Below are 11,824 nucleotides of genomic sequence, written 5' to 3'. Positions count from 1 at the left end.
AGGGTATATTTCATTTTACAAAACGACTTTTCCAGGTTTTTCATGACAGTGTGAACCCTGTTTCGTGCTTTTTCAGTAACTGTGTAAAGAGCTTTATCAGTTTTGGAGTGTGAGTATAGTTACTAGAGTAAAGTTACACACAAACACCTGCTGCCCATATAAGGCGTTTCCTTCCTCCCGGTCAGAGGCATTGATGCCAGCAGGAAGCCGCTCCTCTGTTGAACTGATAACGCCGCCTGGCATGATGGGTAAACAGCGAGCACATGTGAGGCCTTATCAGCGGGCAGTTTGAGCTGTCAGGTGGAGTTTTACTTGTAGTTGTTGTTGGTTAACCAGACGGCAGCTGCCTGATGAGATTACGCTGAAACTCTGACGCCTGTTTTCTCTTCACCTCAGCCTCGTTTCTGACTCACGTCACAGGACGCTCGCGTCTGTCGGTCGAAGTCGCCCCGTCTGCGGCGGCACGTACCGACATCGGCACCAGAGGTCGCCTGCAGGAGGTCGATCTCCTACATCCGTAAAACCCTTAACCCTTTGAAACCTGAGCAAATTGGCTTGATTTATTAGCGTTTGACTTTCAATGCTCAAACTTGACCTGACAGTGTTTTGTTTGCATTTGTTGTGTGTTCTGTCCAGTCTCTGAAACACTGAAAGAAAATTTTGTCAATGATCAAAGTTTGGCTGTCATGACACGACATGAGCTGGTGACCATACCAAGTGTGAGATAAGAGAGTGAGTGAAAACCTCACACTGTTCATGTTCAGAAAAAAGGGGAGTTTTGAATCAGTGTGAAAACAGGTTTATTTATAAAAACATACGTTTATCAATATATTTTTGACTTATATCAAATTGTCAACTTTTTGTTTCACTCAGAAAAATTTTTTAATTCTGTTTCAAAAGTTTGACTTACAAAAAATCAACAGTCTTTCATCAGACAAAAAATTTCAAAACTGAATCTGAGTCTGATTTTTTTTTTTTTTTTTTTTTTTTGTTTTTTTTACAAATAAAATTTGCTTTATCCAAAACATACAAAACAACTTGTGTTCCAGTTTTTTAAAAACATGAGAAAAAAAAGAGAAACATGAAACCCTGAAAAAAAAGAAAAAAAAAATTTTAAAAAAAAAAAAAAAAGTTTCATTTTAAAAGTTAAAAAAAAATCCAAAACCAATAAATTAAAAACTATTTTGTCAACTCAATTTAAATTTAAAAATTAAGTCATTTTTGACAAAATTTGATTTATTTTGAGACTCAACAGTACATTGTTTTTTAAAGTCAGTTTAATAATTTTCATTTCCAAAACATTTTTTCAAAAACAGTCACACAGTCACTAAACATTTTTCACTTTTTTTCAAGTTAAAAATCCAATGTCAGTTCCAACAAATTTTTTTTTCAAAAATTTTTTATGAAAGTTTCAAAAAAAAAACCAAAAACCATAAAAACATGTCAACAGTACAAATTTTGACAACAAAAAAAGTTTTAAAGTCCAAAAAAATATTTGCAAAAAAAAAACCACCAAGTCCATGTTTTTCAAAAAAAAAAAAAACGATCATTGTGATTTTTTGTTTTGTTGAAAAAAAAAATGAAGACACTGAAAAAAAAACCTAAAAGAAACAAACAAACTGCATAATAATAATAATAAAAAATGAATGGCCTACAAACTAAAAAAGATCTGAAATCAAAATAAACTCCCATCTCATTCAACCTCAAAACAAAAAAAACAACTGTCCACATTTTTGTGTTTAAAGATCAACACAAAAGAAAAAAACAAAAAATGAAAACAAACAAAAAAAAAAAAATTGGTGTTTTTATCACAAAAATTTTTTTTACTTTGAATAAATTTTTTTTTTTTTACAAAAGTTACTACTTGACTATCACAAAAATTTTTCAATTGATTTTTGAAAACTTTCATTTTTCACGGACGTCCAAACAGTCGTCAGCGGTCAAACTAACTTTGAACAAAAAACTGTTCACACAGATTGCAGCTGTGTTTTTTTTTCACCAGTTTCCGATTTTTCCAAAAAACAACAACAAAAACAGTCTGACAAAGGTGAAATGTCAGAAGACTGAACTCTGCAGCCCCTGCACACTCACTGCTCTAATACTCTCATGTCATCCACAGATTTTAATGCTGAGGGAAGGAAACGTTCTTTTTCTTTTCTTTTTTGAACACACACCACACCGTGCCAGCACGCAAAACTCTGCAGGAAACTTTCAGGTGTGATTGCTGTTGTGTCGTCACGTCGAGGTCGGACACGGTTACAAAAATGGGAGATGTCGTGGTGAAAACCACTATGTTATCCGATGAGTTCATTTCTCAAAGTGTCTCGTCAAAACTCAAAAAATGGTTAAAAAAAAAAAATTTTTTCAAAACAGTTAAAACAAAAAATTTTAAAAAAACATTCATCACTAAACAAATTCAAACATTTCTTTATTTCCTGGGTGTAAAAATTTTGTTTTGTTTTTGTTTTTTCAAACATTTTTCAAAAAACATTTGCCATTTGAAATCTCAAAAGAAAAAAAAAAAAAATTGTGAATCATGAAAGTGTAAAATTGAAAATGACTAAGTGAGTGATCCCAGATAATCCAGTTGTGATTGATTTGTTATCTCTTAAAAATCAAAATGAAAAAACATAACTAATTTTTCAAAAAAATCAAAAAAAAATCATTTTCCCCAGTTATTTTTCTCAAAAATTTCTCTGTTTTAACAAACTACAAATTTTTTTTTACTTAATTTGGGTCCCTTTGATCAAAAAACTAAAAGCTTTTAACTCAGACCCTGGGGGGTCCTGAATTTCTGGCTTTTTTTCAAGGGCCTGTGTGTTAAAAAATAATCATTACTTTTCTGCGGTTTCCAGTCACACGATGCTAACATGACTCCTTTCTGCAGCAAAAGATCAAAAAGCTGCGAACAAACAGTTTATCTTAAGTCAAACTGAAGTCAGCGTCCTCTCAGGCTGCTCACAGGGGAATCTGACCCGGTTGGACACCAACCTGCATTTTCGGACAAAACTGGGCCCCTGCACCGACACTGACACCGGCCCCTCATGAAATCAACACTGCCAACAGTTTTTGTCAACAGAGCAAATCAGCAAAAAACAGAAAAGCTGAAAAAATTTGTGTCTCTTCTGCTGTGTAACAAAAAATAAATTTCAAATTGTTTAAAAATTTTTCAGTTTTTGTCTTCCTCATACTTCAGTGTTTGTCCATGTTTCACATGTTGTTTCAGCCAAAAAGAATGAAGCCAACAGATGGTGCTCTGAAAGGTTAAATCAAGTTTGAAACACTTAATCAGTCAAAACAATGTTTGATTTTTCATGTGTGAAAATCTGGAATGGGAGGAGGACCTCGTAAAATGAACCTGAAAAACTTTTGAAAGATGGACAAGAATCAGCGGCAGTCTTGAGGTCATTAACCCTCTAGAACACGCCTCTCACTGCTTTTAGGTCTTTAAATCCTGAACAAATGTGCTTCAAAAAAACACAAAAGGAAAAGAAGAAATTTCAAACAAAACCGAAAGAAATTTGTAATTTAAAAAAAAAAAAAATAAATGAAAAAAAAAAAAATGTTTTCCATTTAAAAAAATGTCTCAGTAATTTTCAGTCCTCAAAACGTTTTCTGAAATTTTGTTGCTTTGAAAACATTAAAGTTTCATTTTGTTCTTTTTAACATTGTGGGAACGTTTTATAAAGATTGTCCTGTCTTTTTCCTGAAACTCACCTCTCAGCGTCACAGAAACATCGTCAACGTTTTTCAAAAAATTTCAAAGTCTCAGTCATTATTCCAAAAGTGTGTACTTTTTTACACGTATAAAAAAATAAAAAAAAACGTTTTGTCGAAAACTTGACAAAAAAAAAAAGTTTTTTAAAACACACTTGACACAAACACACACACACACACACACACACACACACAACACACACACACACACAAACACAGACACACAAAAAAACTGTGCACGTAGTGAAAACAAGAACAGTTCATAAAAACGTGACCTCTTGACCTCTGATCAGCTGAGTGTGTGTCTAAGGTCTGAAACAAATCAAATCATGACTAAAGTCCAAAAAACTGTCACTGTCGTCTCGGACTTTCTGCTGGACCCTGCGGCTCCTCTGTGCTCGCTCGTTAGCGCGGCGAGTCTCTGACGACGGCTCAGCCGCCATTGCAGTGTTGGAGGATGATCTTTGAACTTAAAAAAACATGACAACTGAACAATGAAAAAAAGAGTGGGAGGTTGACGAAACTGACGTGAACCACAAAAAAGTGTCCATCACTCACGACAAAAAAAAAAATTTTGTGTTCTTAAAAATGAGTCCTAGACACATACCGAACATTTTTTGTTTTGTGATGTGATCATCTGGCAGCGGCGAGCTCGTTTTGATGAGTCAGTAATGAGACACATAAATTTAAATATAACAACAACATCATTTGTTTTGAAAAATTTCACAAAAAAAAAAAAAAACTGCAATTTCAACAGAGTTCTCAATTTATAACACTGATGAAATTTTTTGAAACACTGTCTCAAATTCATTCATAAAATTTGAAAGTTATTTCAATTCAAAAAAATCAAAATCCCTTTATTTACAATATACATGATTATTAATGTAACTTTAGGTTAACCCTTTTTTTCAAACCTGAAAAAATGGTTTAATTTCAAAAAAAAAAAAAAAAAAAAAAAAAAAAAAGAATGACCACAAATTCAAAAGATTAAAAAATAAAGTAACCATAAAACCCCTTTAAAATTAATTAAAAAAAAAAACGAAAAAAAATCAAAATAATATATATATATATATCAATAATTATAATTTAAATAATATTTTTTTTCTAATCATATTTCAATCATTCCCAAAAGTTCAAATCATTTTAAAAATTATCAAATCTAAATTATTAACACAAAAAAAAATTATTTTTTTTTTATCATAAAAAAAGTTAAAAACATCTGATCAGCATCATGACCAGTGCAAAAACCTGACATTTAAAATAATTATGTTTTGTGTAAAAAAGCTGCTGACATCTAAGTTTTGATTTTGTCAGTGTGTGATGTAGCTGCTGACAGTCTGGGATATTGTCAATGTTTGAGTGTAGTGTGCTGACAGTCTGAGTCTGGGATATGTCAGTGTGTGAGTGTAGCTGCTGACAGTCTGGGATATGTCAGTGTGTGAGTGTAGCTGCTGACAGTCTGGGATATGTCAGTGATCAGCAGCTACATTGACTGTGACAGGTCACCTAGTGGAAATAGCATGTATTTCCTCCATATGCCAAATATGGTCAAAATGACCTCATCAGGTGAAAATAGTCAAAATGACAAATTCAGAGTCAAAAGCCCAGAATGACACCCAGAAATAATACAAGTCCTGTTTTTCTGCTCTGATGGCTGTGGGATCAAAAATGTCAGTTTGAATGGGTTTCAATGGAGCATTTTTGGACCTGAACAGTCTGAATGTAACTATTTAGTTTCCACAGTGTATTTAGACTTATTGTAGGAGCTGAGCTGCAAATTCACTGATTACACTCAGATACACAATCTGGACTACATTTAGGACACATGCATCAACACACACACAGTTATCACAACAGGAAGAAGAAAAGAGACTAAAATGAGACAAACAGTCTCTAAAGGATTAAATTATATATTATTTAAGTCAAATATACTTGATCTTGATTCAGTTTGACTTAAATCATTTAATTTACTACACAATTTAAGAAAAACTGAGTTCAGATGAAATGACACAAAGTATTTAAGTCAAATTGAACCGAGATCGACTTTAATTGTTTTGAATCTTTATAAATTTACTTTATTTAACTCGTCTTCTTAAGTTCAGTCAGCTTCAGTTTGACGGCAGCAGCTGGAACAACCTGTTTCTTTAGAAGGAAGATCTGAGTCTAACGTTTGTGTCCTCGCTGCCGTTTTCTGTCTCCTGAAACTCGTCATGTGACTCATGGTGTCCTCGTCCTGCCGCGTCGTGTCCCTCAGAGCTCTGCTCGTCCTCAAGAGTTTCAGCTCCTGGAATTTGTCTGTTTTTTAATCGCTTTTAACTGATTCTTTATTTTGCCCCGATCGTGTTTATTTCCATTTTTCGTGCGATTATTTCTGCTAAAATCAAACAGCGTTTCCTCCGCCGTGTTTGGGCTGTTTAAATAAAGTTATCATTAATATTTCTGCACCAGTTTGTTGCTTTGAGACTAAAGAGATCAGCTGATCCTGGAGACAAAAACATGGACTTTACAAATCCGGATCACTCTGATCCAGATTACAAGTTTGAAGCACTTTAACCCTCGTTAACCCTTTCAGACCTGCAGCGTTAAGACGCCTCAAACACGTTTTAAACCTTTGAGAACTCAACAAACACGAGAAAAAGGCAACGACAAACTGTCAAAACTGCAGAAAGAAACCGATCAGTGATTTAGATTTAAAGTTACGTAACGGAAATAAATACCAACATTCTTTTGATTTTCAGTCACCTTTAACCTCATTTCTCTGTTTTTATTTTAGTTTTCGGGTCGTTTCTTCATCGTGGCTTTCTTCTCGTTTTTGAAAGAAATTTAAGTTAATTGACACAGAGGGTTAATCCTTTCAACCCCGGAGCCACATCACTTTTCTTGTGCTGCTTACAGACACCTTTTACAAGTATTTAACCCTTTGAGCTCTGAGCACACTGATTTAATTACCTTTTCTTTTCTTTAACATGAAAAAACACAAGTTTTACAAGAAATTTAGATGTTATTATTATTATTATTATTATTATTATTATATACAATCATTTTCAAAAAAGCTTGGGAAAAATGTACATATTTATATTACAAGAAAATGTACCTTATGTGTTTGAGGACGTGTAAACGTATTATTTGCAGCTCCGTCTCAGCCGATCACTTCTTCCATTCATCAAATCAACTTCCACATTTTTAACATTATTGAACAGAATGATTATTTTCAAGCCTTTTCCCGGGTCATTGTCCTGTTTGTTTGTTTGTTTGTTTTCTAGTTTTCAGCTAACTTTCTTGAGCGTTAAAAAACAACAACACATTTTTGTGTTATTTCTCCTGAGGTTGCTCGCTGCTTTATTGTGTTTTGGAGAGAAATAAAGACAATGAGCCCAGGTTTTAAAGGGTTAAAGTGAACCTGCTGCGGGTCCATGTGGTCTGAGAAAACCAGCTCTGGAGGTCTGCAGGATGTGAGGTTTCACATCTGAAAGTTTCTCACGACGAGACAAATACTTTAATATACTATACTTCAATATAATACTTTAGTAGTTTTCTGTCTGAGCCGTCAGACCAGAACACCCAGACTCTGACGCAAACCCGTTTTAAGCAGATCTGGAGCCCGTCGGTGAGTCCGTCTGTGAGCCGGATCTCCAGCGTCTCCCTGCTGAGTAACAGACGCTGTCAGTCTGAACTCCGCACGACAGAAAACCGCATTTTAACGCAAATAAAGCCAAAAGCGTCTTTTTTCTGAGCGGGATCGAGGTCACCCTCTCCCCTGCTCAGAAAAACAACACGCGGGGCTCTGCAGCCTGTTACGTCACCGCGCTGTTTACGTGTTTTCAGGTGAGTTCAGGTGAATCGGCTCTCACTTACGCCGCGCGCTCGAGCTGTCTGAGCAGGTGAACCACTCGGTCCCGTCCGGCCATCTCTGCGGGGAGTCCTGAGGCGAAGATCCGCGCGAGCTGCCGACCGAGATTAAAGTATAGTGACGTCAAGCTCACGACGGCACCCCAATCACCGCTTCCGGCTCCGCTTTTCAAAATAAAGGTCAGACTGAACTGTCTGCTGTCTGTCTTTGTTATTTAAATCAGTCAAACTACATGACAGAGTTTGGTTTTTCAAATTAAAAGTCAAAGGAAGCGTCTGTGATGTAAATGAGGGAGGATTTCCAGGTGTGGCTGTGTAAACACTGAGAGGTCAAAGGTCACAGCAGAAGCAGAAACTCAGTTCAGAGCTGCAGCGTCCCGACACTTCGACCTTTAAACACGCCGCCGATGAGATTTATCTGATTTCTTTCTGCTTCAGAGGAGAAAAACTCGTCTCCACTTTGGTTTCATCTTCCTTCCATTTATGATTTCTGCCTGAAGCACAAACAGACACATGAAATGTCAACAATCAATCGATCGATCAGCTCTCTCCATTTATCCAAATCTGAGTCAGAAACACAAATTTTAAATGAAAGTACTTTTTTTTTCAGTGACTTTCAGTAAGTTTGTCTCCGTTTCTGTTTCCACTCGTCTGCATCTTCATTTTTTATTTTCAGTCTATCAGCACTGAATAAATAAAAAAATGACTGTTTTATCTCAAAAATATTTAATTAAAATGATTATTTCTTTTTAAAGGTGAATTTCAGGGCTGAATAAAATAAGAAAAAGGGATTAAAGGAGCAGTCCAACATTTTAGGTAAATCCTCTTGTTATGAGAGAATTATCCACGACTGCCCCTTATTCATTAAACTTCCATTTATAGAGTTTTTAAAATTTTAAAAACATTTAGAAAACCAAAAAACATGCCAAAAGTTATTTTTTAAGATGCAAAATAAATAAATAATAATAACCCCCACCCTCTTCTTCGTTGGTGGTGAATCGTCAGACAGCTTTAGACTCTGTGGACTTCCTGTCGACTGTCGCTGCGTTTTGTCTCCTGCAGGAGATGAAGGTCACAGTCGAGCCGAGAAAGGTCACATCCTCGTCTTCATCATCGTCATCATCAGTCCCACTCACACTGACCCCCCCACTGATATATAAAGTAAAGACAGCTCCAGTGTCTCTGTTTGACTGAAGACACACAGAGAAACACATCAGAGCGCAGCTGGACAAAGACAGACGGAGAGACAAAGAGACAGAGAGACAGACAGTGAGACAAAAAATAAAAAGGTAAAGAAACAGAGAGACAAAGACACAGAGAGACATAGAGACAAATAGATAAAAGACAGAGAGACAGGGACACAGAGAGCCAGGGACACAGAGAGCCAGGGACACAGAGAGACAGGGACACAGAGAGACAGGGACACAGAGAGACAGGGACACAGAGAGACAGGGACACAGAGAGCAGCTCTGCAGGACGATCAGGTGAGAATGTGTTTTAAAATCTGTTTTTTCATTCATTCATTTAAGTTTCAGTTTTCAGAGTCTCGTTTAGGGTGGACGGGGGTCTCACAGAGCTGCTCAGACTCTTCCCTTTCTCAACAGTTAAATTAACCCTTTGAATCCTCGGGTATTTAACCCTTTGAACTCTGAGCATATTTGTGCGACTGCTTTCAGAAACACGGGGGAAAAGGTTTTGAGCAACTTTGTAAGAAATGTTCCACAAATGGAAAGAAACTGATACATTTGGAAAAAAATTATATTTTTTTAAAGCTGTGGAAAAAAAAAACAAAGGAGACAAAAAAAAAGCTAGGGAGAATATATTCACAACTATCAAAATTAAATATTTAAAATTATGTTATGAATTATAATTATTAAAACACTTTTGCCAAGACTTGTTTGCCTTTTTAAAAATATTCTTTTTTATTTAGTTCTTTCTTTTTTTTGTTTTACATTTTTTTCCAGTTATTTTTTTTTTCATTTTTACTCATTTCTTGATAATTTTGGGATCACTTGTCAGTATTCAATTCTTTTTTGATAGTTATTTATGTCCTGCATGTTTTTTAATGTCATTCTCTGTGTGCATATTTCACTATCACTTTTAAAAGTAATATATTCGTTTAAAGTTTTTAAAATGCATACCTTGTTATTTATTTATTCCATTTTATTCATTTTATCTAAAAGGGAGCATTAAAAAAACTAAATTGTCACTTTCTTAAATAACTGATGGAAAATATTGAACTTTTTCCACAATATTCTGAAGTTTTGGGATGCAGCTGTAATGTTTGGACCGTTAGGTGGCAGTGTGTGTTTCCATGACGCTGCTGTCCAGCTGTGTCTCAGAAAGTCTCGTGATGTTTTTATTACTGGCTGAGTGAGTTAACACTTTGTGTTCAGTGGAACTGGGATTATGTGCCGTTGTACATCTGATGCTTTTGTTAGGACTGTTGTGTTTTTAATTTTATGATAGACAGGAGATGTCTTTGCAGCACTGAGTCTGGGACACATTTTCACTACAGGGACAATAAAGTACATTATATAGTATCATATCGTATCGTATTGTATCTGAGGTATTTACGGCGTCACATTGGTCCCATGTGTTGGACAGCAGCGGGAACACACGGCGCTCACCGTGACGTAACCATCATCACAGCAAAGCTGCAAAAGTAAACCCACTTCACCTTCACGTCATATCAAGTCTCAACACCTTCATATAAACAAACTGAACCTAAAAAAACCTTTAAAAAATCTAAAATCATCTGAGCACCTCGTTCTTTTCAAGATTCCGATGCAGATGTTTGTCGGATATTTTTCGAGGATGACGGCGACGGTTTGCTTTTGTTTTCTCGTCCTCAGGTTGCAGCGAGGAGCGGAGATGAAGCTCAACGTGTTGCTGTGGGTCGTGGCTCTGCTCGGCGCCGTCCTGCCTCGTCCCACCGACTGTCGACCCGCCGACGCCCCCGCCGCTCGTCGCCTGCGCCTCCCCCGCCCACTGCTGCTCCACCTGGGGGAGGAGCTCTCCCTGCAGCTGAGCGGAGCTGGAGGGTTCTCCTCTGACCTCCTCTCCTCCCCTTCATCCTCCTCAGCAGTGAACCGGGCTCTGCTGCAGCTCACACAGCGCCTCCTGCAGGCCCGGGAGGAGCAGCAGGACGAGGAGGAGGAGGAGGAGGAGGAGGCCGGGGAGAAGGGGAAGAGGTCCGAGGAGCCTCCCATCTCTCTGGATCTGACCTTCCACCTCCTCAGGGAGGTGCTGGAGATGGCCCGCGCCGAGCAGATCGCCCAGCAGGCCGACAGCAACCGCAAGATGATGGACACCTTTGGAAAATGACTCGCTGCTGCAGACCGCCCACTTCCTGTCCACAAACCACCCACTTCCTGTCCAGAGTGTCCTCTCAGCGTCCTCAGGGCTGAGCGTCCTCCTGCAGGTCTCTCCGTCTCTCTCCGTCTCGGCTCACAGCGTTCACACCGAAAAACTCAAAGTGTGAATCAGAAAGAAAATAATCAGATCTGTTTCACAGCGGACAGTTTTATTCATATTTCATCTGTGGAAAATGGCTCATTCATTGATCAATAACTAATAAGCACTGAAATATTGTAAATAAAATCTAAAAAATAATGAATATTTATCTGTTTTACTGAAATAAAAAGTGCTTCTTCTGTGTTTGTAATAAAAACATAGAAAAATTAGGTTGCTGCTGGTCTCAAAAGGTTAAAGGACGTTTCAGAGTAAAAAACTTTGTGACGTCTTTAACAAAGACAGCTCGTTTTATTTCAGATGTCCTACCGCACGAGTATCACGGGAAGTAAAAGTACCTCAAACTTTGTACTGGAGTACTCAGTTACTGCTGGTGAGAAGTGAACCCAACAAAAATCTAAAAATCCAAAAAAAAATAAAGTTGTGTGTGAGAGATGTCAGATCTGAGCGGGACGAACAGAAATCACAGCTCAAAATAAAAACTGAAAAGAATAAAAGAAAAACAGAATCATTTATTTGACATTTTGAACAAAGTGAGTTTGTGTTTTCAGATATTTAACGTGCAGACGTCTCCTCAAAATAATGTCCTCACAAAGACACAAAAACAAATCAAACAGTGACGTTTGGCAGAGCAGACGACTGATCAGCTCCAGGACGGCGGTCACTGGTTTCACTGGTTTCACTGGTTTCACTGGGGTCACTGGGGTCACTGGTTTCACTGGTTTCACTGGGGTCACTGGTTTCACTGGGGTCACTGGTTTCACTGGTTTCACTGGGGTCACTG

General features: G+C 37.2%; 1 protein-coding gene across 1 annotated transcript; it reads left to right on the top strand.

Moving 5' to 3' along the window:
- Positions 1–7,576: 7,576 nt before the first annotated feature.
- LOC121951943 (corticoliberin-1-like) lies at positions 7,577–10,945 on the top strand. The gene is made up of 2 exons (XM_042498443.1): positions 7,577–7,746; positions 10,422–10,945. The coding sequence occupies exon 2, from the start codon at positions 10,441–10,443 to the stop codon at positions 10,891–10,893; it is 453 nt and encodes a 150-aa protein (XP_042354377.1). The 5' UTR covers positions 7,577–7,746; positions 10,422–10,440; the 3' UTR covers positions 10,894–10,945.
- The last annotated feature ends 879 nt before the right edge of the window (positions 10,946–11,824 follow it).

The sequence above is a fragment of the Plectropomus leopardus genome, chromosome 12 (genome assembly GCF_008729295.1).
Source record: "Plectropomus leopardus isolate mb chromosome 12, YSFRI_Pleo_2.0, whole genome shotgun sequence".
Classification (NCBI taxonomy): Eukaryota; Metazoa; Chordata; class Actinopteri; order Perciformes; family Serranidae; genus Plectropomus; species Plectropomus leopardus.
Note: the sequence above shows the minus strand (reverse complement) of the source record. Positions and strands in the feature narration are given on the sequence as shown.